Source organism: Caretta caretta, chromosome 4 (assembly GCF_965140235.1).
Source record: "Caretta caretta isolate rCarCar2 chromosome 4, rCarCar1.hap1, whole genome shotgun sequence".
Lineage (NCBI taxonomy): Eukaryota > Metazoa > Chordata > Testudines > Cheloniidae > Caretta > Caretta caretta.
The window spans coordinates 68,678,752-68,705,549 of NC_134209.1; the positions used below are offsets into that span (position 1 = coordinate 68,678,752).

Sequence of the window (26,798 nt, forward strand, 5' to 3'; positions counted from 1 at the left end):
AGAAGATATTGTACCACACTGAATTTCCCTAGCTGGAAGCTATTAAAAAATCCTGTGTAAATTCTGTTTGCTAGCTCACGTGGAACCTTTACAAAGTTTTGTTGTCATGGCAAATGTTGATGTTTCAGGAAATTAATATAATTATATATGATGTGGTTCTCTTTCTAGAGAAAATAGTGCAAATCATATTTGATAGTCAAAGTATTAACTCAAGTGACAACAAAGATGGTAGTTCTTTGTTTGCTGAAGTATATAATGTGCCTTTGTGCTAGATAAGCATTTGCTTCCATATGCCTAGTAAGCAGAACTGGACTCCATCCTTATGATGCCTATAGAACTCGAACAAAGTTCTTGGGAAATATTCCAGATTTGCCTTGTACTTCTCCACTCATCCAGTCTTCATCTACAGGTTCCAATTCTGTTATCATATCACCTGCCTGTAAGAAAATGAGCAATGATTAATCTTTTCTGTTCAAATACAGCTTGATATGTGAAGTTGATATGGGATTAGAGGGAGAAGAAGTAACAACAATTCACCTTCAAAAGACTTTCATTGTTTTATTTTTCTCTATATAAATCAAAGGATTGTCATCTTTTACTAACTTTACATTTATATGAAGTAAAACATCTTCACACACTTGGGAGACACCTATCTAGGAATATCCCATAGTTAGGGGTCTGTTCTGAGAAATGGGACATGCAGGTTCAAACTCATGCTCCAAATCAGGCAGGCCTTTGAGCAAGTCTACCACATTGGGCCCCTTAGGCAAGATAAGTGGGGCAATACCTAATTGGAGGATCCCACCAGGGTTTAGGCTTGAGCAAGGTGCCTGGAGTGAAGCAGCTGTGTTCCTGACTAGCAGTGGATTTTTAGGCATCTAATGAACTTTATCACTGGAAGCTTAGGTGCCAGGAAACAAGGTTATAGCAGCTGAGCAGGGATTTTGAAAATCTAAATTTTTTTGACTGAGGTGCCTAAAGTTACAGTTACTTAAGAGTATATGCTGATGAGCTACTTAAACTGTTTTTTTCTCTAGTAAGCACAATTATTTTCAGCGCTTTGCTACAAGCTAAGTGTCTTACCCCCATTGTTCTTGTTATCCATCCCTGACACTCACTCCTTGAAGTTTTCCTCATATTATGGTTACCAGAAGTGGGGCACAATGGTCTGAGTAGTTTAACAGGTTGTCTGAAGTGGACTAGAATTAGTACTACCTGTCTGATCTACTATTCCTTGTTCCTATTTTCATCATGTTGTGCCCCATGCTTAATCTAAAATATTCTCCCATAGCCTTGCCTTTTCTTCCAGTGCAGTGCTTTTAATATAGAATACTCTACTCCTATAGTCTCACAAGAACATAAAACCCAAGTGCTCACATAGGATCTGCTTTAGGCACAGTAGTAAAAGGTAGTATTTTTGAGATTACTCTTAATCTGATCTTGCTTTGAATGTCGATGCAGTGCTTGCCAATTTAAGTTTCAAGTTCCCTCAGTATCTGGTTCGTTGGTTCTGATATACTATAGACCCACCGCTTCTTGCTAACATCCTTTACCTCTTTAAATAGTGACAGGTTTCAGAGTAGCAGCCGTGTTAGTCTGTATTCGCAAAAAGAAAAGGAGGACTTGTGGCGTTTGTTAGTCTCTAAGGTGCCACAAGTCCTCCTTTTCTTTTCTTTTTTAAATAGTCTGTCTGAATACCCAGCAAGCAGTATGTCACTTGATTTTCTATGTCACAACTGCATGGTGTGCTGTGCAAACTTCTCAGGAAACCCAACACACACACTGTACTTAATGTATTTTAAAGAGCCCACCATCGTAGGGTGTCGGTGCTGCTGCTACTACGGCTCCGTTCCAATATTTCATCCTGTCTTCTGCTTCCTAGGCACAGTGGGATAAATTGTCTGGTGCCCTATTTGATCAGATCTCTAATTTTTGATACAACTGAAAATGAATGCATCTGGTCAGAAAACTTAATTTTACCTTTTTTTTTTTTTTTTGGAAGAAGCGTGACAAGGTAACAGGATCTATTTGTCAAAGTAAAACTATGATCTGACTTTATTCAAGATATTTTGTTTGTTTCAGAACAGCTGTACCCTGACTAAAGTCACAGTAAGAAAAGACAAAAGCATCCACATAAAAAGAGGTACAGACAAACATCTGGGACTTCTGATAGTTGCTACTATTTATATTTACCATACTCATCCAAAAGTTAACTTTATGGAAAGATCCCCAGTAAACAGACAAAGATCCAGGAGCAAATCCTAGTTTGACTAAGTGATGCACCCTCATGATGTCAGGTATGCTGCTGGAACGTACTGTAAAATAGCCCTTTCAAAAAACTGATGAGCTCTTAATACTTATTTTGTAGCATGCGGATTTTCAACTTTTCCCTTTGGACACGTTGTGGTCAGTCCATGTATTGCAAGTGTCCTGAAACAACTGATTCATTTTCAGCAAATAACCACTTGGCTGCTGAGTCTCAGGTTCATCTAATATTCCAGTGATCTTACTGGAATGTTGATGAAGAGCGGGAAGAGTACCTGGATGTTGGCTTTCCTAATACTAGTGCTACAAATATATCTGCACTGTTAGCAGAGGTGGAAATGCTAGCTCTAAGCACTACAGAGGCTGAGAGGATGTTTGATATGAGGCTATTATGAACTGCTACTTTATTTACCTTGTAACTTCCAAATCTGAATGTGGTAACTCTTGCCCTGCAGCCTGGGGTGCAGCACGCTGACATTCTGGCCCAAAAATCAACATAAGCAGCCAAAGGAGGATCAGCTCACTGCAAAGGGAATCTTCCTGTGGTATAGATTTATTGTAACCACTCCTATGCCAACCACCCTACTGCTACCATTGCTGGCATGGATGGGGCTTCCCTATCCTTCATGGATTCATAGAGCTGTTGTTTCAACCCCTTCGGGCTGGTTGATAACCTGCTCTAATTTATGCCATGGAACTGGACTGACACCGGGCAGCAGATCTCAAAGGTGGGTGTTATGCCATTTTTGTGCCCCTTTCACTCCCCCACTCTGTTCCAGGATTTGGCCTTATTTCCAGGGTAGTAAAAGTTTTTTACCTTTTCTAGCTGTGTGTTCTAATGTAGATGAGGTCCAGCTCAATTGGTCTGCTCCATACAATCTGTTTTCTCAATATTGTGCTGCCCTAACTCTTTAGAGGTTTGTGAGCTAAAGCAATGACTAAGATATTTACCTTGAAGGACAGCTCATCCTCATTCTCTCCCTGGAAGTCATACAAAGCCTTGGCTTTTCCTTTCCTCCATCCTGGAGACTGTGCTGTCTTTACCCCAGCTGTAGAACATTGACAACACACAAGTTGATTACAAAATATTTGTTTACAAAATTTTTTATTTTAAAGAGAATTCCACAAGAAGAAGAAACTTTTCAGTGCTTGGATTCTCTCTCCCTACATTCACAAATAATGCATTATTAGTACATAGTGTGGAACACAACTGCAATAAATCCTCCATTTTGGGTTAACTAAATGGGTCACAATAATATAATAAAGTAATCATAATGAGAAATGAACTTCTACCACTATAGAAACTAAACGTCTTTCACTTGAAATCTGCTGTTGATATTCATTCAGGCAGATTGTTCCCTCTGCACTAGAAATGAGTTCATTTCATAGGAAGGGGATTTCAGAGATTGAGTCAAGAGCTTGTCCCACTGCTTACCTACCCAACCCTTCTCATTAACTGGAGTGTTACAGGGAGGAGTTGGACTTTCCTCTTCCTAACTGGAACCTCAGTTGGTTTAAAATGTAATGCAGGGATATTTAATAGGTGGACTGCAGGCCAAATCTGGACTTCCAGATGCTTTTGAATGGACCCTGAAAACTTTTTATTATGATAATTGTTGTTTTTTTATTTTTTCTGGAGCCTGGACCTTGACAAAAAATAATTGACTACCCTGATGTAATGTATATAATAATGGAGTAGTAGGTAACAGTATGAAACTCTGAAACTGACTACGTAAAGCCACCTTACTTTCTGTATATTCTGAGTCATAGGTATTTGAGTGAAAAAAAACTAAAATTTTACTGCTTTTGGCTACTGTTAGCCATAGAGAACTAACTCCATTCTTAGAGAGTGAACTAGACTGGTTTCTTGCTCATGTTTCTTCAATTAAACAGAATAGAGTAAGTTAGTTTTTTGGACAGGGCCATCAATGCAACCCTACTGTCCACAAATTATGGGCCAAATCTTCAGTGGAGTTACACTGATTCACACCAGCTGCCAACCTGGCCCACTGCCTTCAGTTACACCTGTGAAACCCCACTGAAGGCTACAACACTGGACAGCTGTAACTCTAGATTTAATTTGAAGACAATGGTTTTACTGTAGTGATAAAGCCCAGGCCAGAACTAACCTGGCTTTCCTCTCAGATGTTAGTATTACTTTAGAGTACAGGGAACGTTAAACATTCCAAGCACTAATTTAACCTGGACCTTGTTTACTGATATGAAGATCAGCTTCAAATGCAAACTAAATTAGAACAAAGTTTTCATCTCTAATGGTATCTCTTCAGCTGTAGTGATTGGCTCTGAGCCATTATTTGGAAAATTTTGGTTCAAGGTCTAGTTTGATTTCTAGGCAATGGCACGTCACTGTAGTATTGCTTAGTGTTACAGATATTATACCTAGCTAATTACATCACCCTAGGAACCAGAACACCAGTCATCATTATGAGCACTTCAGATAAGTGTGTTTGTTACCAGGGATGTGGGTTAAGAAATGAGAATTTGTCTTCCACTAGAAATACTGTACCAGAGCATGTCTGAACAAACACTGCTGGGAAAATGCCTTCGCTATCATTCAGTCTCCCTCTGCACCACTCTGAGTCCACATGCTCCAATATCTGGATGCTGTCTCCCTTTTTAAAGGATAAGTCTTCATTCGTTTCTGCTGTAAAATCATGAAGCGCTTCACACCACTCTCCAGAACATCTATCAGTCTGTCAAAGTAAACGAACACAAGACCTGTTTGCAGGAAATGTCAAGTTTATTTTAAAACAGAGACTTGGATGGAGCAAGAGATTTAGACAGGGAGGGTAACCTGCATGAATACTATCTGTTTTTTTTTTCATAATGTTATATTTGCTTAATTGGTTTAACACAGATCAGAGTATTGAGGGGGGCGGGGCGGGGAGTTTTATAACAATCCTGACTTGCAAAGTGTACAGAGGAGATCGTGAATCCACAGGTTTGGTTTACGGTGCTTGTAGAGGTGCACAATCCTTTTCTTGGCCCCGTGCTTTGAAAGGACGAGAGTCAAGCAAATTTTAAATATGATCTTTTGTGTGTGCATGTTTTGCTTCTGTAATTTCTCCCTGTTAGATCTCTCTTAGAGGCCTGACAAGGAGATTTTGAAAATACTGTTGTTTTGTTCCCCAGGTCACTTCTTATTAACTCAGGAAAGTGCCACAGAAGCTCGTTTTCAAGGAGGCTCTGCTGAATGAACAGGAACCGAGGAAAGTGAAGGGGTGATTTGTATCAAAGTCACACAACCACTGGTTCAACTGAATTTAAACCTCATGATCTCCCTAACCCCTACTCTTTTATTTTAACCCAGGGTTGTGAAATGTATGGCTTGTATAATGTATTGATAGGACCTGCCTGGCATATTCAGACTGTCCGTAATCTAAGTTTTCATAAATTAAATAAATTCTCTCAGCAGCTATGAGGGCTAAAACTTTCCAAATGGGAACAGTATGTAATTGATTCAGCGCAGACTGCTCTATCCCATATTAATCTGATTGAAGTGTCATCTTCAAAGCCCAATGATGAAACTTTCCTCCCACCATTAGCTATGTAATCACTAATAATTTTTTTTCATCTAGGGGATAAATGGAAGTAGAGTCCACTGGGTTGGGAACTGGGAGTTGCTATAGGGAAGGAAATGTGGAAGAAAGAACAGAGAAGACTCACAAAGGCAGGGAAAGAAGATAAACAAAGGGAAGGAATAGCAGCCGACTTTCTTACTGAGTGATGAATGTTACAGGAAGGCACTGAACCAGTAAGAGATAACTTTAGATATTACATACAGCCCATATGCTCCCCCTATTGCTGTCCAAACTACTGCTGAAAGCCGTAGGTATTCCACAGTGCATTGTGGGGCACAGAGTCCTGAATTTATAACCAGGCCGACAGACCTTAAATAAGCAAGGAATTAATCCTTTCCCACAAATGAATCTGACACCCCTGTGTTAACCATTATACTCTAAACAGTTGTAGATTAGAATAACATTTCAATGATCATCCAATCTGAGAAACTTTCACGTGCGTTACTCCTGTCTCATACTGTCTGCCTCCCCTTTTAACATATTTAATGGCAGGATAACAAAAACAAAAGACACTATCTAATGCCCATTACAAATTAAAAGCAGACTAAACTAAACTACAGTAGCTCAACAAATCACAATAGACTGAACAATAGAAATTACCAAAACAAAGGAAATAAGAGTAGGAACGATGTCTGATGACTTCCTACTACCAATCACTTCATCAATTGAGATAAATTGTAATTTAGGTTTCTGTGAGTAATTTATACAAAGCACTGAGAATAAAATGCTTAATAATCCCTACTAATTTCGATAAAAATTGTGCAACTGATCTGCCTGTGCATCACTATGAAAATTTACCTTATGCAATTTACCTCATGTTAATTTGGCTTCAGTCTATTGAATTCCAATAACCTACCTGAGAAAGACAAGCAGAACTCTCCCTCTTGTTCGTTAGTGGTGCTCCTACACCTACATAATAAAGTATAAACAGTTCAAATATTTGCTCTTGCTCTTCGTAATTTCACTGGTGATGTGAGTTCAACATGTTGGAGAAGAAGTCAAAATCAAGAACAGCATTTTGCGATACCAAATTACACTCAAAGCTTTTTTACCCAGCATGCTGGAGGTATTGGGGGTGCCGGTTAGTGAAAAATTCCGGTTAACTAAGATGGAGGAGCCCCACAAAACCCAACCTCGCACCCCCTCCCGCACTCCAAACTCCTCGTGACCATTCCTCTGCCTAGGAGCGGCAGGGACATGTTGCTGCTTCCGTGGAGCCATGCAGAGCCAGGTAGGGAGCCTACCAGCCCCATGCCAACCGGACTGCCGATGAAGATAAAAAATGCTGGTTCATAGAGCTTCCCAGCTGGTAAAGTGACAGATAACACAGCTTTTACTGTATTCAAGATCTGGCTTCTCTTCAAAAGGCTAATTTTCCTTTTAATTTTCACTTGTTTGTCCTCTTTCATTTTTGTCTCTTCTTCACTAATCCCTTTCCTCATTTTTTCTAGTCCTTATAAATAAAGTGCATTTTTCTTTCCAACTCATACATTATGTCATACTGCCTACATGCAATACTAATTGTTATACACTGTGGCTCTATTCCAGGTTACATACTTAGAGAGTGCTGATATATTGTACCTAATCCAGGCAGATCTTCAATAATTTCCACAAAGTTCAAGGGGAAAATTCCAGATGTGCCTTTCAGCTCTCCACTGGCCCATTCTTCATTTATATATTCCTTAAGAAGAATAATTTCACCTTCTGAAAAACTTAGCTCATCTTTCTGGTCTCCAATATATTCAAACCGAGCTATGCATCTCGGGCCCCTGCACAAACACAAAAGAATGAGTTGGCTTCACATTGTCATTGCATTTCTTGTCTTGGGCACTACATAGCCAAAACAAATGGCATAGGATATCCACAATAGTTAGCATGAAGCAAAAACCACCATATTTATATCTTTCTGGCCAAAATGGATAAAAATGGGGGCCTAAAGGTTGTACTTAGCACAAAGCAGGCAGAAAGCTGCCTTAAAGGGGTACAAACTAGCCTCAGGCCTAGCTCTCTAATATCTAGTCCCCGCCTCTCAGTAGGGTGTATGTCAGGGATGGTGAGTAGCAGGCTGTAGGACACTAGGAGTGGGAGGGAGTGAGGCAGCGTGTGCAGTGCTGTGGCTGATCCCTAGCTGGCACCGTGGTCTTGGAGAGCTACTTTAAATTGCATCAGGTCTGTTTTCCTGGCTGGCCTGCCCAGGATCAGGGGTTTGGAAAGGTGACTTGAAGCCACCCTGCCCCTGTGAACTCATGTTTTGCACGGTTTAGAAGCTGGCCCATTGAATATTTCCAAGTTAAGAAATACACAAAGAAGGAAAAGTAATGCTGTCTTATTCAGCTGAAGACACATTAAAAAACAAAAAACTGAGAAACATAGGCTTTTAAAATATTTTTTTCTAGCTGGACAGCCTGTAGTCCATCTTCGGGGGGGGGGGGGGGGTGGGAGGGAAGAGGAAGAGAGAGACATCAGCAATAGCTGCAATCACATTTTTATTTAGTCTGTTTGATAGATAAGCCACCGTGAAATGCTAGCTTCACATACCCCTGCCCCCCAAAACCTTGAAAATGCAGCATGATGCTTTGTATCAGAGAAAACAATTTTCCTCTATTGGGACAAGCTTTATTTTTCCATGGTGGATTTCAGAAAATATAAACTCTTAATCTAGGGGAAAAAAATCAACGCCTCTGACAGCTTCACAATTTACAGCAGGATACTACACAGCTGAATTCAATTTTTTTCATTTAACTGGAACATAAAGTTGCTGTGTAGCAATATTTAAATCACTGAATGCACCAATTATTTATCATTTAGTACCACCCCAAAAATACAGGGTGAAGGAGGCTGTGATCCTAAGAGCCCCGTCAATGCCAGATGGCACTCTGTTGTCATGCTATTTTCCCAAAAGGTGGCATGTAATATATCACTGGAAAACTAATAACTCACTGATCATTAATATTCTTGCTCAATGAACGTATGGTTAACCCACAAAGAACTGTATAGATGTGCTGGAAATATGTGACTAAAATGTGTTTAAACCAGGGATGTCAGAGAGTTTTCAAAAACAGGTTTTCTACCGACAAAAGGAAAGAGGCCAGCATCTCAGATCAGGTGTGGCCAAATTCAATGGGCTAGTCACTTATATCAGAGGTTGCAGGATGGGATAATTTACGTTGTAAAAATCACCAGCAAGGGAGGAACCAGCGCAGAATCTACACCAGATAGCATGGTGTCCACACCCAGAAGGGGAAAGGAACTTTATCTGAGGATACATTTCAAAAGAATACATTTCAAAGGTTTACTGGACTATAAAGAGGAGGGAAGTGAACACCTGAGTTATCCTTTACCATAGGAATCAAGAAACCAAGCGCTTTCAGCTCCATGTGTTGGGTCCTAGCTAAAGGTCTAGCCAGCCATGCAGGAAGAAAGACTATGGTGAGAAAAACCGCTTTGAAGAAAAAAGACACTAGTATGTTAAGTTGTTTTAGGCTTAGAAGTATATTTTTACTTTGTTTGTTTGTAACCATTTCTACCCTGATTCCTTATACTTGGTATCACTTAAACCTGTGTCCTTTTGTTAACAAACCTGTTTTACTTATACCATAAACCAGCTCAACACTGTGATTGAAACAGACTGTTGGTTAACCCCAGTGAAGGTAATAAGCCTTGTGTACTGTCTTGTTAAAGGACCAGTTAACTTGTTTTTGTGAGTGTTGCGGAAAGACGTCTCTGAGGAACTTGGGAATGGGGTTCACTGATTGTTACCATCGAGACAGGGTTTGGACTGGCAGAGTCCTAAAAAGTTCGCTGGCAAGGCAGACAAGCCAGTGTGTCAGAGAGGTGACACATAGCAAGTGGGAACTTTGCTGCTGCTATGCTGAGGCTGAGAGGGGTAACACAGAAACTCACAGTTCACAGGTGTTAAGAGGAATTCCCACCCACTCCCCACCTCTTTCTGTGATACCATTTGAACTCTGATCACATATTGGTCACCCTTCTTTACAATTCTAAATTTTCCAGTTTATTTCACTAAAATTTACTTTTTTTTTTTTTTTTTTTTTAAAGAGGGTGATACAGAGGGGCTTTTAAAATCAGACTGCTACTGTTGATCTTTTATAGTGGCTGTCATAGCTACCAGAAAAGTTTGAATAGTTCTACTATTAATTTGAAAATAAAACATTATTTTTAACTTTACCTTTAAGGGAAAGGCTCAGACTGTTTTGTGTAACCCACCTCTGCTTCATTTTGCTTTCCACTTTGCAAGTGAACAATCATGTAAGTCAACAAACTAGCACTGTCCAAAAATGACACTATGGAATGCAACTGAAATCAAGTTGTATCCATTTGAACCAGGAAAGATACTGCCTCTCGTAGTCTTTCCGTATTAAAATAAGTCTATAACAATTTTCATGCCTGGTCATGTGAGGTGCTGAGCATGTACAATTAATGGGAATGGTAGGTGCACAGACCTTCTCAGCATCAAGCGCTACAAGTAGCTATTCTCAGTATCTCAAAAAAGCAGATTTCAAAAAAGATTTATTTCAAAGTCAATGTCATCTGCCGTTTCTTAAATCCATGAAGTTCAGTGTTATTTATATTCCTGCCAAAAATAAAACTGCATTGTTTTGAGTCTTTTACAGTAATTAGAGCTTAATTTCATATGAATGAGACAAAAAATGGAAAGATTCTTATTCAAATATTCCTAGTTTGCAAAAATTAAACAGCATAAACTAAAATATTGGTGCATCAGAGTTAGACTAAATTAACGCTAATGCCTCTGTAAATCTAAAGTAAACATAATCCTTCCGCTTATTTGTTTTTCATATATGTCAAGATGAACAAGAGAGCAATAATGTGTATGAAACTCACTTAATACATGTTGATGAAAACAATACTTTTTTCCTGTTCTCTTCCTCTGGAACATCAATCTAATAATGAGAAGACCACAAAACAAAACAAAACAAAAAACAATACACACTCAATCTTAAAATTACAGTGGCATAAATTGAGCATATTTAATGTCAAAATTAGAATCGTCTCCATTCAAATTAGTCAATTACATTGCAGTTTCAGCTGCAGATGCCACACATAGGGTGAGCAGATGTCCTGATTTTATAGAGACAGTCCCGATATTTGGGGACTTGTCCAATATAGGTGCCTTTGTCTTATACAGGCATGTATTACCCCTCACCCCCTGTCCCGATTTTTCACACTTGCTATCTGGTCACCCTATTTACATGGCACTACATAATCATTGGAATGGTCCGATCATTGGCTACATGGGGGAAGGGGGCTGTTTTAATATAATCACTAACTCTTTGATGCCAATGACCCATCATCATTGCTATTCAACATTATGGAAACAAACAACAACTTTTCATAATTTACATTAATAACTGTGTTTTAATAGCAACAGTCCTCTTTGTTGTCTGCCTCTTTGTTCACTGGCAGAAAATGGAATTGGATACTACTACACACAGTTGCTTTTGGCTCCAGGCTCATAATTGATATTGTAATCTATTATCTACTAGAGCAATTCAAAATTATCAAGATTACTGTTTAGAAATATCCATTCCCGGCTTTGATAGTCCAGATTTTACTATCTGTACCCCAAACAAACACGTCTCAAATTGTACTTTGGTCTGCATGCAAAGACGGAATGTATAAAGAGGTTAAGTGTCACCAAAAGCCCTCTTCCTTATCACATTTGGAGCTATAGGCTGTGCACTAACCAAGGGACCCTGGATATATATGGTTTTAAGTTTTTATTTAAAAATATCATCACAGTCATCATCTGATCTCTTATCACACAAGAGTGCTGCAAAATATGCACCACAGCTTAGTGGATTAAACATAAGAGTGGGAGTCTAAAGACCTTGTTTGTAGTCCTGGCTCTCTCACTACTCACTGAGGGCCTGACCCAACTCCCTCACTAATCAATGGGAGTCTTTTCATTGAACATCTGTGGGTGCTGGATTGGGCCATGCTTTACCTTGGGATAATGGCTACCTGACTAGGGCATCATGGGGACTAATTAGTTAATGTTTGAAGTGTACCATAGATGCTAAGTATTATTATTTGATGCCTAGACCTCATGCTGATATCCAGCTTAACATTATCAGACAGAGAGAGAATTGGCCCTTGTATCAATACTGAATGCACCAATTATTTATCATTTAGTACCACCCCAAAAATACAGGGTGAAGGAGGCTGTGACCCTAAGAGCCCTGCCAATGCCTACATCCCCAATGAGCTGATTATCTGTTAACTGCTTTTTTAATAAAGTGTTCTCTCTTCCCAATAGATATTTTTTAAAATTTCCAAACTGCAAAGAAAATATTTTTAGCACTAAGAGTTTAATTCACTTTTAAAAATAAAATAAAATTTCAAAATTAAATATTAGTAAGCAAGAATCATTCCTGAGTACACAGAAAAATTTAAAATGGGAGCAGCTCAGGAACATGTACCTAGGTTCATTTCCCCTTATTTATTAGTTACTGGATCCCACAGTGTGATGTCTAACACTTCCAGTATTCTCTGACAGAGTGAGCCAAATGCAGGCCTGGCGCAGTTCCACTGACTTTGGGCTTGTCTATATGGGTCCCAGTGCAAATTAGAGGATCAAGAGTACTCTCTACCTGCTCCAAGTAGAACCCACTGATGCAAATTAAAAGCTACCTAATTCATGTTAACATAATCTTGTTTCAAACAGGATTGTGCATGTTTACACCAGTGCTGAATTTGGCCCATGATGTTCACTCAAAGTTTTATTCTGTTTTAAAACAGTGGTTTTAAAAGTTAGCCATCAATAGAAATCAAATTGTGAATTACATAATGTTTGTTTGGAAACATGAAGAAGGTGAAGGGTGCAGTCTGTTTACCTAACAAATCTTCGTATTAGTCCTGTGTTGGAGTAACACTCCCCACCTCCCCCCAGGCCCACTATTCCCAACTATGACAATATTTTTCATTCAGTAATGGTAGTCAGCATATTAAAATTCACGAACCTAAACGGTTAAAAACCAGAATCAGAGCCTCTTATGTATGACTGCGTCACATTAATATTGAAAATTATTCATGTAGCAGGCAGCAATTCCAAAAGTAAGTTGTGCATGTGTAACTTAAGGTGTGATTTTAACCCAATTTAGTTAAACCAGTGTAAACAACTGTATAAACATGGTTATTTTGGACTAGCTAAAGTTGATTCCTAATGGACTTGAGCGAAACCAAAATCACCACGTCCACAAAGCTTTTGGCACCATTTTAACTAAACTGGAATCACACCTTAATATCCACATAAACAAGCCCACAGAAATGTGACATTGCTTGCCCTAGGTCACATATTGAGACAATGGCAGGGCTGGGAATGGAATCCAGATCTCTTGACTTCCTTGATCAGTGCACTATCCCCCAAGATGACTGAAAAGATACGTAAAAGAAGTGGAAGTTTCTATACCACTATCAATAGGCCCTGGTCTACACTACAAATTTATGTCAGTATAACTACATCTCTGAGGAATGTAATTATACCCCCTAACTCCCAGTGTACAGAGTGCTATGTTGACGGAAGGGCTTCTCCCATCAACATAGCTGCCACCTCTCAGGGTGGGGGAGTACCTACGCTGGTGGGAGAAGCTCTATCATTGGCATAGGTAGGATCTTCACTTACTGCTTCAGCGACCCAGCTGCTTCTGCGCTGTAAGTGTAGACAAGTCCTTAGAAAAATGGTGTCTGTTATGTCCTGTCTCTCAGATTCCCTTATCCAGGTCTCTTTGCATTGATCAGGCTATCCAGTAAAAATTAACAGCCATGGTGTTATCGCCTCAATACTTCCTCACCACTGGTTTGATTACACTTATTGTACATAGTGACCCTTCCTTTTAGAGGTTCCAATTTGTTTTCTTTTTGGGAACATTTTTACTGGTGATGTGTGTCATTCAAGAGGTTTTGTTTTTGTTTTTCCAAAATAAACTTGTCTGCTGCAATTTTAAAAACATACTTCAACAACAACATACCATGTCAGGGTGCACATCTTGGGAGGGTTGAAGGCATCCCAACACTCTCAATCCATTTAATGCAAATCCTTGATGGGACTTCTTACTTAAGTGTAGTTATTTAAAATAATCTGCTCTGTAACACCAGGGAAACGCCCATGGGAATTTGCCCAGATGAAACAGAACAGAATCTGGTCAGGGGTGATTTATGAGCATTTCTTAAGTAACAGCTGCGATTCTCTTACCTGACTTTAAATTAACACGAGAATCATACCTATAATGGCTGGGCAGAGTTGCAAGATTAAGTAGATTTCTAATATCACACAAACAAACTGATCTCTCTTCTGTGCACTGATGCAAAATTTACCTAGATAACAAGTGGAATAAAATGCACAGGAGAGAAGGTAAATTAGGCCTGGAGCATGAACCTGAGTGGAATACACTATATTTCAATGGAAATGGGCTACATACAATCACTTTAACAAAGTTGGTAGGAAATATCCCTGTGCGATTCTCAAGTTTTCCTCTGTACCACTCGTTATCTATTTTCTCCAGAAGATAAACAGTCTCTCCAGAATGGAGGTCCAAATCATCAGCATGCTCTGTAAGACAGTATCATTTCAGTTACAGTCAGTGTCAAATGAAGTGAATTTCTCTAAGTAAAAGCTTATTAAATATACACCATACCCAAAAGTTGAATCAGTTTTTAAAAATCTTTATTAACACAGGCATATGGTTTGATATGTAAGCTTTAACTCAAAATTGGTCTCAGCTAAAACCATGGATCAGAACATCCACACATTCAGGGTAAGTTTGGATCCAAACTTAGCAACCTGGGCTCTGCAATTGTATCACATTTCAAATTCCTGTGAAAAACCAAAATGCTACATGCCTTTTAAACCTCAGTGTTCCAAAGAACAGAAGAAAAGTTTTGACTATTTTCTTCTCTGCTTTGGTAGCACATTTTACACGATTAGTCAAACTATACACTTATTGGTATTATTTATGTGCACTCACCTGCTGGAAAATCATGCAGCACTACAGCATGAGGAGCACTTTTGTCAGAAACCCTCTCAATATTGTTTGAATCCTTACAAAAAACATAAGCAATTTAGAAATCATGAAAGATATTAACATGAACATTCCATTCTTGATTCTGAAAGATTTTTGGCTTTGTACACAATTCCATCATGCATGTATGATTCCAAACTGTCACCTTTAAAGAAAGGAATTATTATTACACATACATTAATGGGCCTGATTCTTCTCTCACTTATACTTGTTTAAATCAAAAGTAATTCCACTGAATGCAGTCACCCAGGTGTAGAACCAATTTAAATGAGAAGAAAATTGACGCAGTGTATCCATATCCAGTACGTCTTATCCGACTGTATTACAACAATTTTGAGTTTCGCAACACACTCTATCTGGAGACTTTTGCCATGTTATTCTAATGGTACCTCCTTTATACCCCTTAAAATCTCTATAGCCCTTTTCTGTCATAGTAATGACTCTCACAGTAACTCTTCTTCTTCCAGGAGCGCCAGACTTTGCTGCTTGATGGCAGTTATATCTTCCCCCCCTTTTTGGTTTTTGGCCATCAGCTATGTCATCTCCATAACACGTGTCGCTCATGAAGTGTTAATTTAGAGGGTTTTTTACGTTGCAGTGCAAATAAAGACACTCTACTGAGAAATGATTTGGTTGCAGCGGCACATGACATTCAATGTAAAACTAAACAGATATTAAATTTCAACAGCGGCAGGTCTTTGAGTTTGCAGATTCCATGAACATGTGATGTTTCACATGAACATTTATTATATCCATGAAATTTTGGTTAAGTTGGGGATGCATTTTTACATTGACTAGTTCCTTTTCTACACTAGGAAAAAAGTTTCTAAAAAATTTCTCATTGTTTCTAACATCAAGTTCGGCTGAACAAAGGTTAGCAACATTGTGAGCCCTAGTACAGATGGGATATCAGCTGTCCCCACATTAAACATCACATCAATTATGCTCAGAGCGGTTGTGTGGAATATGAAAAGGAGTACTTGTGGCACCTTAGAGACTAACCAATTTATTTGAGCATAAGCTTTCGTGAGCTACAGCTCACTTCATCAGATGTAGCTCACGAAAGCTTATGCTCAAATAAATTGGTTAGTCTCTAAGGTGCCACAAGTACTCCTTTTCTTTTTGCGAATACAGACTAACACGGCTGTTACTCTGAAACCTGTGTGGAATATATATATTATATATACACACACACATAAATGAAGTTTCCCTAGGGAAGACAAAATGTTTTCATGCATTTTGAAACTCTGGTGAATTTTGAGCTGGGATTGGCTGCAGGGTTAAAGTCAAGTAGCTACAGTCATAGGATATTCCTGCTGGTTTCCTGATTGGCTAAACACTCCTCGGTGCGTGAATCCGGGTCAGCAGAAGTCATTCTGACTTATTTTCTCAGGGCTTGTCTACAGTACAGCATTCAGCTAGTTGCACTTCAGTTGCTTGTATTGCACTAACTTGAAGCACCAGTGATTGAGTGTCTCACTCTCAACCATTTTAAGGTTTGCCCTCAAGTCCACACTAAATCAGCCCTAAACCGATTAGAGTGGGCGATCATAAATTCATTCATAAACCTTAGTTGACCAGCTGAGAGCCCCCACTCTGCCCTTTCAGCAATGCGCCCCAGGTTAGCCCTGCCTACTCAGAAATATCCTCCCAGTCATACCTCCACCCCTGCAGTGCAGGTCCTCACACAGTGATCTCGCCGTGGATTGCAAACTGAGACTACCTCAGCCCACCTGTGATTCGTCAGAGTAAGATCATCAGCTAGTAGCCCATCAGTGGTTCACTAGTTAAGGAGCAGCATATTGCTGGAGGGATGTGTCTATATAGGAGCTGGGGGGACCATGGCTGGGTTAGGGGGGAAATTCCATAGTAGGGGGTATTGCAACAGAGAGAGAGAGAGAGAGAGCACAGCCTCATCAGATCATCCAAAAAGGTTGGGAGACTGACTTTTCTGAGTGTATTGGGGTAAGTTTATAGGGGAAATACTGAGGGCTGATGAATAATTGCTTTATTTGAATGTAATTCAATGCAATACAAAAAGAGTACATAACATGAACACAGTGCAAAAACTGAGCAATGTGAATTACAATGTACTGGAAATAAATGTATTCTTAATATGTATTAAATAAAAAATGCACACGTTTGATAAAATCATAGAATATCAGGGTTGGTAGGGACCTCAGGAGGTCATCTAGTCCAACCCCCTGCTCAAAGCATGACCAATCCCCAACTAAATCATCCCAGCCAGGGCTTGGTCAAGCCTGACCTTAAAAACCTCTAAGGAAGGAGATTCCAACAGCTCCCTAGCTAACCCATTCCATTCCTCCTAGTGAAAAGGTTTTTTGTAATATCCAACCTAAACTTCCCCCACTGCAACTTGAGACCATTACTCCTTGTTCTGTCATCTGCTACCACTGAGAACGGTCTAGACCCAACCAATGTGTTGCTGAGAGCTTGGAGTTGCTATTCTTATTATTAATCATTTTACCGTTGTGCCTGAAATGTGCTAAGCACTGTACAAATGCATAGCAAGGCACAATCCCTGCACAGATGAGTTTACCATCTAAAAAGATTTAATTAATTCTTAATGTTTACCTTTTGCTTGCTTTTCAGATGCTCATCTCGGCGGGTGATTATCTTCATATGAGACAAGTGCACTTTGCCCGTTTCCCCTCCCTTTTGACACTTGAAGTAATTGCCGTCGATCTGCTCCAGCAGCACAAGAACATCCCCACGCTTTAAGATACAGCAACATTTTTTGAAACCAAGAGATTTAATAAACCAATATTACATTTTTCAGAGTGTCACCTTTAAAGCTTAAAGGAGTTGATGCTTTAACATAATAAAAGACTAATGATTTAGCATTAGGGAGAGAGAGAGAGAATTTCTTTTACCTTGCAGCTGAGTTCTCCAGGGTTTCTAGGAGAGAAATCATCCTTGGCAATTCCATGAGGCACAGGCAGCTTAAACAAAAATCCAGACAAATTATTCACAAATCAAATGAGCTCTCACACTACTAAACACCTGAAATTCATGCTGCATGAGCACAAGAGCCTATACAGTGATGCAATGTAATATAGATACACCCACCTTTCCCTCCTATGCATTTTGGCCACTGGACAAACAATTTAGAGAGAGATTTTCAAAGGTGTTTTTTTGTTTTTTTTTTTAAGGAAAATGGGTATTTAGCACTTAAGTGCCATTTGTGCCTTTGAAAAATACCACCTATACAATACAAGTCAGAGTTTAAAACCAGCTAAGGGTGCACGATCAGAGGGGACAAGAGGCCTTTCCCGTATCTCAGTCCTTGCTCACCCCACAGTGTAGCTTCCATTTCCTCCTAGAACCCCTGGTTCGTTCACAAGACACCCAAAGGCTGTGGAGAAGGTAAAGAAGGAAGCAGATATATATAGATATATATATAAACACCACCACCATGAAAATATGCTGAAGGTGAGGAGCAGCAGACTCCTCCCTCACAATAAAGCACCTTATACTCTGTACTGGAAACAGCTCTATCCTATATGCAAAAGCCAGGCACAATATCTCCACTCTCACCATGTATTTATTGTAGAGACTATGTCCTGGTTTAGGTCGAGGCGGTAATGCTGGGTCTTGATTTTTTAAAACTTGACTCTTTGCTCTCTTGACTCCAATTCCAAAGATGTCATGTCTTTTATGGAGTGTCAGGTCAGATGAGGATCGACAAAAAGGGTCCTTTTGGGAAGAGGTTTTGGTTCCAGAGTGTTTTGGTGGAGGTGGCCTTCCAGGAATGCCTTTAAGTGGAGGCAGTCGAGCTGGTACAAGTTTTCCATCCACAGGCCTAGAGATTGGTTGAATGATCAAGAGAAGTGTGCATTTTAAACGAGCATATAAACCCCTCTAATCTCTGAGACAGCCACACAGCATTCCATAGGGAAATATGATTAATTGAAACATGAAGAACAATACAGTAGAATCTGGATTATTTGAAGCTCTCTGGAAACACCTGAAACCTTTGGATAATTGGGGGAATTGAATAATCTCAGAAACCATCTCAGTAGGGTTCCTTGACGGCAGATTTCATATCCTGCTGGCCAGTTCCAATTACAGGGAGCTGGCTGGTTGGCTGGCTTCCCCAGGGCCCTCTAACTAGGTAAGACTTCAGCCAGGCCACCTACCATTAAAGAGCTTTGTCTGAAGCCACCCAGAGCTGAAATGCTTTGAATGAGGTGCTTTAGCTGAAGACCTGATGAGCAGTTCTGGTTCACCTGGACTTAGGGAATCAGTCTGGCTCATTTCTTGGTATCTTACTTATCTGAAACATCCTGTCATGTGAACCGAGTCATGCCCCCAGCTAAACTGATGGGACAAGAACCTACTTTGGATAACAGACTTCATCAACCATTTGCCACATGAGATTATTCTGTACAGAAAGCTACATTCAGAATGTCCAGGCTTCCTGGTTAAGTTCTAAGTATAAATTTTCAGAAGTGCCCAAGTGATTTAGGAGCCTAAGTCCCATTGAATGTCTATAGGACTCAGACTCCTAAGTAACTTGTACACTTGAAAATGTAAAAGAGCTAAAAAATGGTGCTGTCTATACTGTGTATTCAGGGAGTATGATTTTCAAAGGCTAAGAATGTGGCTAAATCAATAACTTTCCTGTCAAATTTCAGCTTTGTATCCCTAACTGGATAGGCACTAATGCTGTTCAAAAACAGGATGCGTTTTGGGGGTTTTTTAAATAACGGAGAAATCTTTATGCAACCTTGAATATAGTGACACTGATATTATAAACACCACAATATTACATGTTTCCTCTACAATTTTCTCTGGCATTTTTTTAAAGAGGTTCATTAGTTCAACACAAACAAGTATTCACTAGCATGAATTCTCAAAAGGTCTGTAATAACAATAAGCCACAACAAGGTGTGTATTAATAGGCTTTTAGCCTGTGCTTCTGGTATTTTCATCAAGTGCCTTCAACCACTCGAGAAGAGTATTAATAAGCTTGTTAATGCACCCTCCACATGTTCTTTATTACTATTACAAGATGGGCTCTAATCAATACACAGTTTTATGAGGATTTATGCCAGATATCGTTCCATTATGAAAAAAGCCTTCTGAAAGAGTAAGTGAATATAGTAGAAAAATGGTTATATACTTCTTTTCTCAAATATTTTGAATATATTTATTCTAACCCTTTCTCTCTTTTTTCAGAATTTCCTGGACCTTCACCTCCCTATTCCCGTCCCTAAGAAACCCAGCTGTCATATCAGCACCAGTTAATGGCCTTACGTCCCCCTTCCTTCAACTCACTTTTGTTTAAAAAAAATAATAATGTGAATGAGAGAAATCTTTCCATCTATGTTCAGTTTCTTCCCCCACCCCACCCCATCCCTAACCTCCCTCCAAATAAGCATTTTAATCTAAAACGACAAACACACAATTAGGACTGTTCCAAATCTGAACCACAAAAATAACCAGATTTTCAGCCCACTTTTTGTGAGGTGATATTATCAAATATCCCCTAAGAGATCTCATGTCTGGAAAAATCACAGGGTTGTTATTAATCATAGGTCTTTTGTGAACTTGAGTGGAAAGGGAGGGGACAGAATTTCTATCTACTGGGTTCACAAAGAACATAAGGGAGAGGTCAAGCATGATCTAAAACTAAATAAAGGCAAAAAGTGATCACATATAAAGAGAAACAATGAGTCATCTCATTTGCGCTCAAGGAAACTCTTCTGATAAGCACTCTAACATTAGGAGATGCACTTAAACTTTCATAACAGAAATAGAGCTTTATTATCATGATACCCTAAGCAGAGTAAATTCAGTTCCAGGATCAGCTCAAGCCTCCTGATATAGGAAGGGGGAGAGGGTGATATAGTAAAACTCTGTGCTTTGGTACACTACCAACTATAAAACCCATACATAGATATCCGTGCCTAAGTGGCATGAGCTTAGCAGCAGATTTTCTACCACCCACCAACCTGTCCCTGGCAGTCAGTGGAGCCCTGGCCCAGGGCTGGCCTGCTTCCTTTTGCCTGTGGGTGCTACTCCTCTTCCTGTTGCTGAAGGGGTTAGGGAGGCTGTCATTCCTCCCACAGTTCCACTAGGGTTTCGGGACTGAAGAGTAAGCAAACAGTGGAGGTACTATACATAATGCATCTAGAGCTTCAGAAAGGCAGCTGACCTGGCTCCTTCCTCTTCAGCAACAATTCTTAGAAGGGCAACGGGTCCCTCTTTGCTCCCACAGCCCAAGCCCAGCCACAAGAGCAAGTGAAGATAGCTGTTGATAATCTTTTCTGTGGAGGAGAGGATGGTCTCCAGCTCTATCTGCTTTTAATTATGGACGAAGGGGCTAAAGCTGAGAGAACAGAGTGGCAGTCAAACAATAAGAGGAGAGCTAAGTTGCAATCTTTCTAAAGGCCTCCCTTCACCACCATACCAATTAGCCACAATATGGTGTGCATTAGTTGGCAATTGGTGCATGCCTAATTTATTAGTGATTATATCAAAAGCACAACTTACACAAGCCTACTGTCTTAATAATATACAATTGATAAGTATGCATACTAGACCGACTAAGCAAACCAACCCAGTAGCTAATTTCAGAGCCCTGAAATTGTTACTTAGAAATTCTACTCACCTGGGGGGCAGCACAGGCTCTGTCCAAGTAGTACCTGTTGGATCTGAATGTTCAGATTCCTACAAGAACACAAAAATGCAATTTCAGTTTATTTAAGAGACATTAACAGGTTACTGTTTAAAAAGATGCCTTTCTTATTTAAATTGTACTAAACAGAGAAGAACTTCAAATCAGAGGCCAAAAGAAGTCTACCAACGGGAACTTTTTAGGGAAATGCTGTACAAGGAGATATTAATAGGAGCCCTGGGATGAATTTAAGAAGGGGAAAATTTAGGCTGAATATCAGGAAAATTGTAAATATAATAACTCTTAGCTTGAGGGATAATATTTCTCTCTCAAAAAATGTGGTGGGAGCACCATCACTGCGGACATATAAAAAATAGACTGAACGATGCACTAGAAAAAATATTGTATGGAAGAAACCTGCACTGGCAGGGGATGGACTAGATCAGAATTGTGTTGTCTCGAAATTACTTGACTCTTCTACATTCTCTTTCAGACAATGGCTCTCTTTGCCATGAAGCTAATAGGGCGATCATGTCATCCATGGTGGTGAGGATTTCTTCTTATTAATAATAATTATTGGTATTACCATAGTGTGTAGGAGCCCTAGTCATGGACCAGGACCCCATTGTGCTAGGTGTTGTACAAATACATAATAAAGATAAAGTCTCTGCCCCAAAGAGCTTACAATCTAAGTATAAGACAACAGACAAGAGAGTGATACAGACAGAAGGGGGAATATAAGGAAACAATGAGTCTATTAATATTGGTCAGCATGATGGTCAGCCTAACTGTTGTCAAGTTTTTTGTAGACATCATGGCAAATTAGAGTTTTAAGGAGGGATTTGAAGAAGGATAATGAATTAGTTTTGCAGGTGTTTATGGGGAGCTACTGCAAAGTATGTGGGGTAGTATGGGAGAAAGCACAAATGTGCTTGTTTGAAAATCTATCAAATGGGCGATGGAGGCTAGCATCATGGCCTAATCAAAGGCAGGAGTCGACTTCTCAATACTGAATGAAAGAAAATAGGTAGGGTGGGAATAGGTGGTGAAGGGCCTTGAAAGTGAAGACAAGTAGCTTAGATTTGATATGATAGAGAAGGGGTGCCTGGGGAGGGATGCAAAGAGAGGGATGACATGGTCAAAGCGATGGGCTAGGAAAGTGATTTTGCAGCAGCATTCTGAATGGATATGAGCAGTGCAAGACTGTATTTGTCAAGGCCAGAAAGAAGGATGTTGTAGCAATTGAGCTGGTGAGAGCCTGACAAGGGTTTTAGCTGTGTGGGTGAATATGAAAGGCCAGACGTTATGCAGAAAGAATCTGCAAGACTTAGACATAGCCTGGATATGAGCACCTCAAGAGAGGTCTGAGTTGAAGATGACAACCCAAGTTATGGGCCTGAGTGACAGGCGAGACAGTGGTATTATCCACAGCGATCAAGAAAGGGGGCTTGGGTGGGGGAGATTAAAAGCTCTGTTTTAGCCATATTGAGCTTGGCAGCATGACATCCATGAAGAGATGTCAGAGAGATAGGCCAAGATTTTAGTTTGGACAGAAGGAGACAGACCTGGAGTAGAGAGGTAGCTCTGTGAGTTGTCAGCATAGAAATGGTAGTTGAATTTGTGTTGGTGGATGAGATTACACAGAGATAAGGTATAAAGGGAGAAGGAAACCAAGAACAGAGCCCTTTGGAGCCCTCCTGGAAAGCCAGAGGGGGGTTGAGGAGGATCCATTGAGGGAGCAATTAAGAGAAGACCAAGTCACAGGAGCCAACTGAGAACAAATTTTCAAAAGAACTTGGTGCACTGTGTTGAAGGTGGCTGGCAGGTCAAGAAGGATGAGGATGGAGTACTGGTTTTGAGCCTTGGCTAGGAAGAAGTGTTTAGAAACTTTGGTGAGAGCAGTTTCAGTGGAGTGCAAGGTGCAGAAGCTGGATTGGAGAGGGTCTAGGCAGGAACTCGGGGAGAGGAGCTCCAGACTGTGATGGTAAGTTTGTATTCAATAATCTTAGAGATGAAAGGGAGAAGGGGGGCAGTAATTGGAGAGGCAAGTGGGATCAAGGGTGCGTGTTTTTTTTTTTGTTGTTTTTTTTAAAAAGAGAGGAGAGACTAAACCATGCTCGTATTGTGAAGAGAAGTATTCAGAAGAGTTTGAGAGGTTAAAGAGAAGAGTAAGGGAGGGAATGAGAGTAGGCACGAAGGAGATCAGGAGATGGGATGGGGTCACTCAGGCAAGTTAGAGGCGTTAGAGGAGGACAGTAGATAAGAAACTTCTGAATCTATGACCATGGAGAAGAGAATCAAAGCAAGGGGAAAAGAAGGCAAGATGTTGGTTTTTGTTTTGCCTTTGTAGGCCGCATCCTTTTACAGATTATTCCGTGCTAAAAAAATCTCTGCAATATGAGGGTTTGTATCTTTGCTATAATGGCCTATGATGCTTTGCACTCATTCCCAGGGGTACAGGAATTCCATTCCTGACAGTACCGGATTTACCATGGTGTCACGGCGCCATGGTGCCAGGCCCATGCTCCAAAGGGGTCCCGGCCTGGCCGCTCTTCTCTGCCCCCAACTCTTTCCTGAGAGGACAGAAGCTTGGTGCTACCAGCTCCCGGGGCTCCTGCTGCACCAGGGCAGGCTCCGCCAGCAGCCAAGCTCCTCCCCTGCCTCTTCCCCCAGCGTGCTGCATTCCTGCCCCTCCCCCTCTCCCTGCCACCGAACAGCTGTTTGCCGGCGCGAGGGAGGGGGAGGAGCAGAGCCGCAGCATGCTTGCCGCTCAGGGGAAGAGGCGGAGAATAGTCGAGGGCGGGGCCTTGGGGAAGGGGGTGGAATCAGGGCAAACCCCCTTCACCCCCTGCCCTGAGCCACTCAGGGCAGGGGGCTGAGGGTGTGGGCTGGGATCGTGGGGATGCTCCCAGCCCCCTGACCCGATTCCTGCACCCCCACACATACCCAGCCCCCCACACCCCCATGCCGTGACTCCTGAACCCCTCTGACACACCCGCAGCCCTGACTCCTGCACCCCCCCACATACCCAGCCCCCCCACATCCCATGCCCTGACTCCTGCCCCTCCCACATCCCCACCCCCACCCTGAGCCCCAAATGGGAGCTCCTGTACCCCTCACACCAAATGGGAGCTGCCCCAGATAAGCGCCACATCCCAACCTCCTGCCCCAATCCTGAGCCCTCACCCGAGCTCCTGGCCAGACCCTGCACCCCAGCCTGCTCCTGCACCCTAACTCCCTCCCAGATCCTGCACTCCCAGCCCTGTGCTCAGTGCAGAGAGAGATGAAGAGAATGGGCTAGAACCAGGGAGAACGTAGGTACCTGCTCTATGTGGGCAGGGGTGGGAGATCCTGTTTACCCTCTCCACAGCCCTGTTGTGCTTGCAGTTTACCCCCCGGCCCCTGCCTTGCTCCAGGGACCAATCCTTCTGTGCTTTTGCCCCCAACCCCTGCCTTGCTCCAGTCAGCAGGGACTAATCCTCCCACCATGCCCCACTGTGCTCATCTTGCCCCTGGCCCCTGCCTTGCTCCAGCTGGGGACCAATCCTTCCCCCACACCGTGCCCTGCTGTCAGGGTGAATAAAAATCAATTTTTTTTATTTAAATCGGATTTTTGAGGGAAAAAACCTATCTAAAGATAGTTTTAATTAAGATACATTATATCTCATCATGGAATACGTATTATAAATTCTAATTCTATAGTATGAGACAATATATTCATGTAATGTTTAAGAAAAGTTTTGTAAATGAGTTCCAATAATTCATGGATTAGGGACCCAATTTTATGGGGTTCCAGGAGCATCTGTATAGATTATTTAGGTTAATCTTTCTATCTACCCAATGGAACTCAGTGCTCAGTCTAGAACAGTGGTTCTCAAAGCCGGTCCGCCGCTTGTTCAGAGAAAGCTCCTGGCGGGCCAGGCCAGTTTGTTTACCTGCCGCATCCACAGGTTCGGCCAAATGTGGCTCCCACTGGCTACGGTTCTCCACTCCAGGCCAATGGGGGCTGCGGGAAATGGTGCGGGCCAACGGATGTGCTGGCCGCCCTTCCCACAGCCCCCATTTGCATGGAGTGGTGAACTGAGGCCAGTGGGAGCCGTGATTGGCCAAACCTGTGGACGCGGCAGGTAAACAAACTGGCCCGGCCTGCCAGGGGCTTTCCCTGAACAAACGGCAGACTGGCTTTTAGAACCACTGATCTAGAAGAATACTATCAGAGATGCTTAGTTTTGCAGTTCTCAAACTGTGGATTTGTGTCTCCAGAGATAACATGCTTGTTAACAGCAAAAATGTTTTAAAATAAATACATAGTATATAGAGGTGAGAAATAATGACTTTAACTCTATTGTCCCTCTGCAAATTTGTGTACACAGAGTCAATCCCTTACCTCTCTTTAAAAGTGCAAAGTTTCAAAAAGTTCAATGAATAGAAGACTGCTGGGGGTGGAATAGATCTGGACAAGGAGAAGTCTGGAGATAAATGTGAGAAGTGAGGGACATATGCTTTTTTGTTAAAATATTATGTTTGCTGTTGAAGAAAAAAATCCAGAATACTTAATGTTGTTGTTTTAGTTAAATAAAACAATTTAAATGTCTGTCTGGTGATATTCTCCTCCTCAAACAGCCTGGCAAGACAATCCTCCATATATTAATGATTAACCTGTTGAATTGGAGATAGTTCACCTCCCAATGACTTCATAAATATCTGCTTCAATTATCTTTGATAAATCAAATAACCAAACAATCATTAATTTTCTGATATAGCTGTAAAACTCATCTGAAAAGTTTTCAAAATAAATCACTGTTTAAAAATGTATAGTGTGTACCTTCTAAAAATGAAACCTACATCAATCTCTGAGTTGTGAAGAATATGTATTAAGGTTATAACAACCAACAAGAATGCACTTTTTTCTAGAAAAGCATGATTTAAATCATGATTTAAATCAAATCCACCCTGCCCGCTGTGCTCTTGCCCCGGCTCCTTCATTCCCGAGGGGGGCCCACAAAAAGTTAATCCGGCCCTGATGCCTGATGGCGCTCGGTCTGCTGTTTCTTGTTCAGGCAGAAGTGTCCATATGGGCCTTTTGGTTTCATCTCTTTTCTGCTCGTTGTTTTAGCTGATTTCTCTTCCATTTTTGCCATCAAGACTCTAGATTTAGACTTTTTTCCCCTGCATTTTCAAAGATTTTTTTTTCAAAGGGGTCACAGCTGGTGGGGTATGCAGAATCCC

General features: G+C 40.9%; 1 protein-coding gene across 3 annotated transcripts in view; it reads right to left on the minus strand.

Moving 5' to 3' along the window:
• Positions 1–328: 328 nt before the first annotated feature.
• SH3D19 (SH3 domain containing 19) overlaps positions 329–26,798 on the minus strand; it is a 129,482-nt gene continuing 103,012 nt past the window's right edge. For all 3 annotated transcript variants that reach the window (XM_048847360.2, XM_048847359.2, XM_048847361.2), the window contains 12 exons: positions 21,564–21,622; positions 18,485–18,749; positions 17,821–17,889; positions 17,522–17,662; positions 14,873–14,945; positions 14,327–14,457; positions 10,731–10,789; positions 7,449–7,636; positions 6,724–6,776; positions 4,793–4,979; positions 3,217–3,314; positions 329–437 (listed from right to left, as the gene is read on the minus strand). In XM_048847360.2, the coding sequence (XP_048703317.1) occupies positions 330–437; positions 3,217–3,314; positions 4,793–4,979; positions 6,724–6,776; positions 7,449–7,636; positions 10,731–10,789; positions 14,327–14,457; positions 14,873–14,945; positions 17,522–17,662; positions 17,821–17,889; positions 18,485–18,749; positions 21,564–21,622 (1,431 nt within the window). In that variant the 3' untranslated portion in view covers position 329. The remainder of the gene's footprint in view (positions 438–3,216; positions 3,315–4,792; positions 4,980–6,723; positions 6,777–7,448; positions 7,637–10,730; positions 10,790–14,326; positions 14,458–14,872; positions 14,946–17,521; positions 17,663–17,820; positions 17,890–18,484; positions 18,750–21,563; positions 21,623–26,798) is intronic.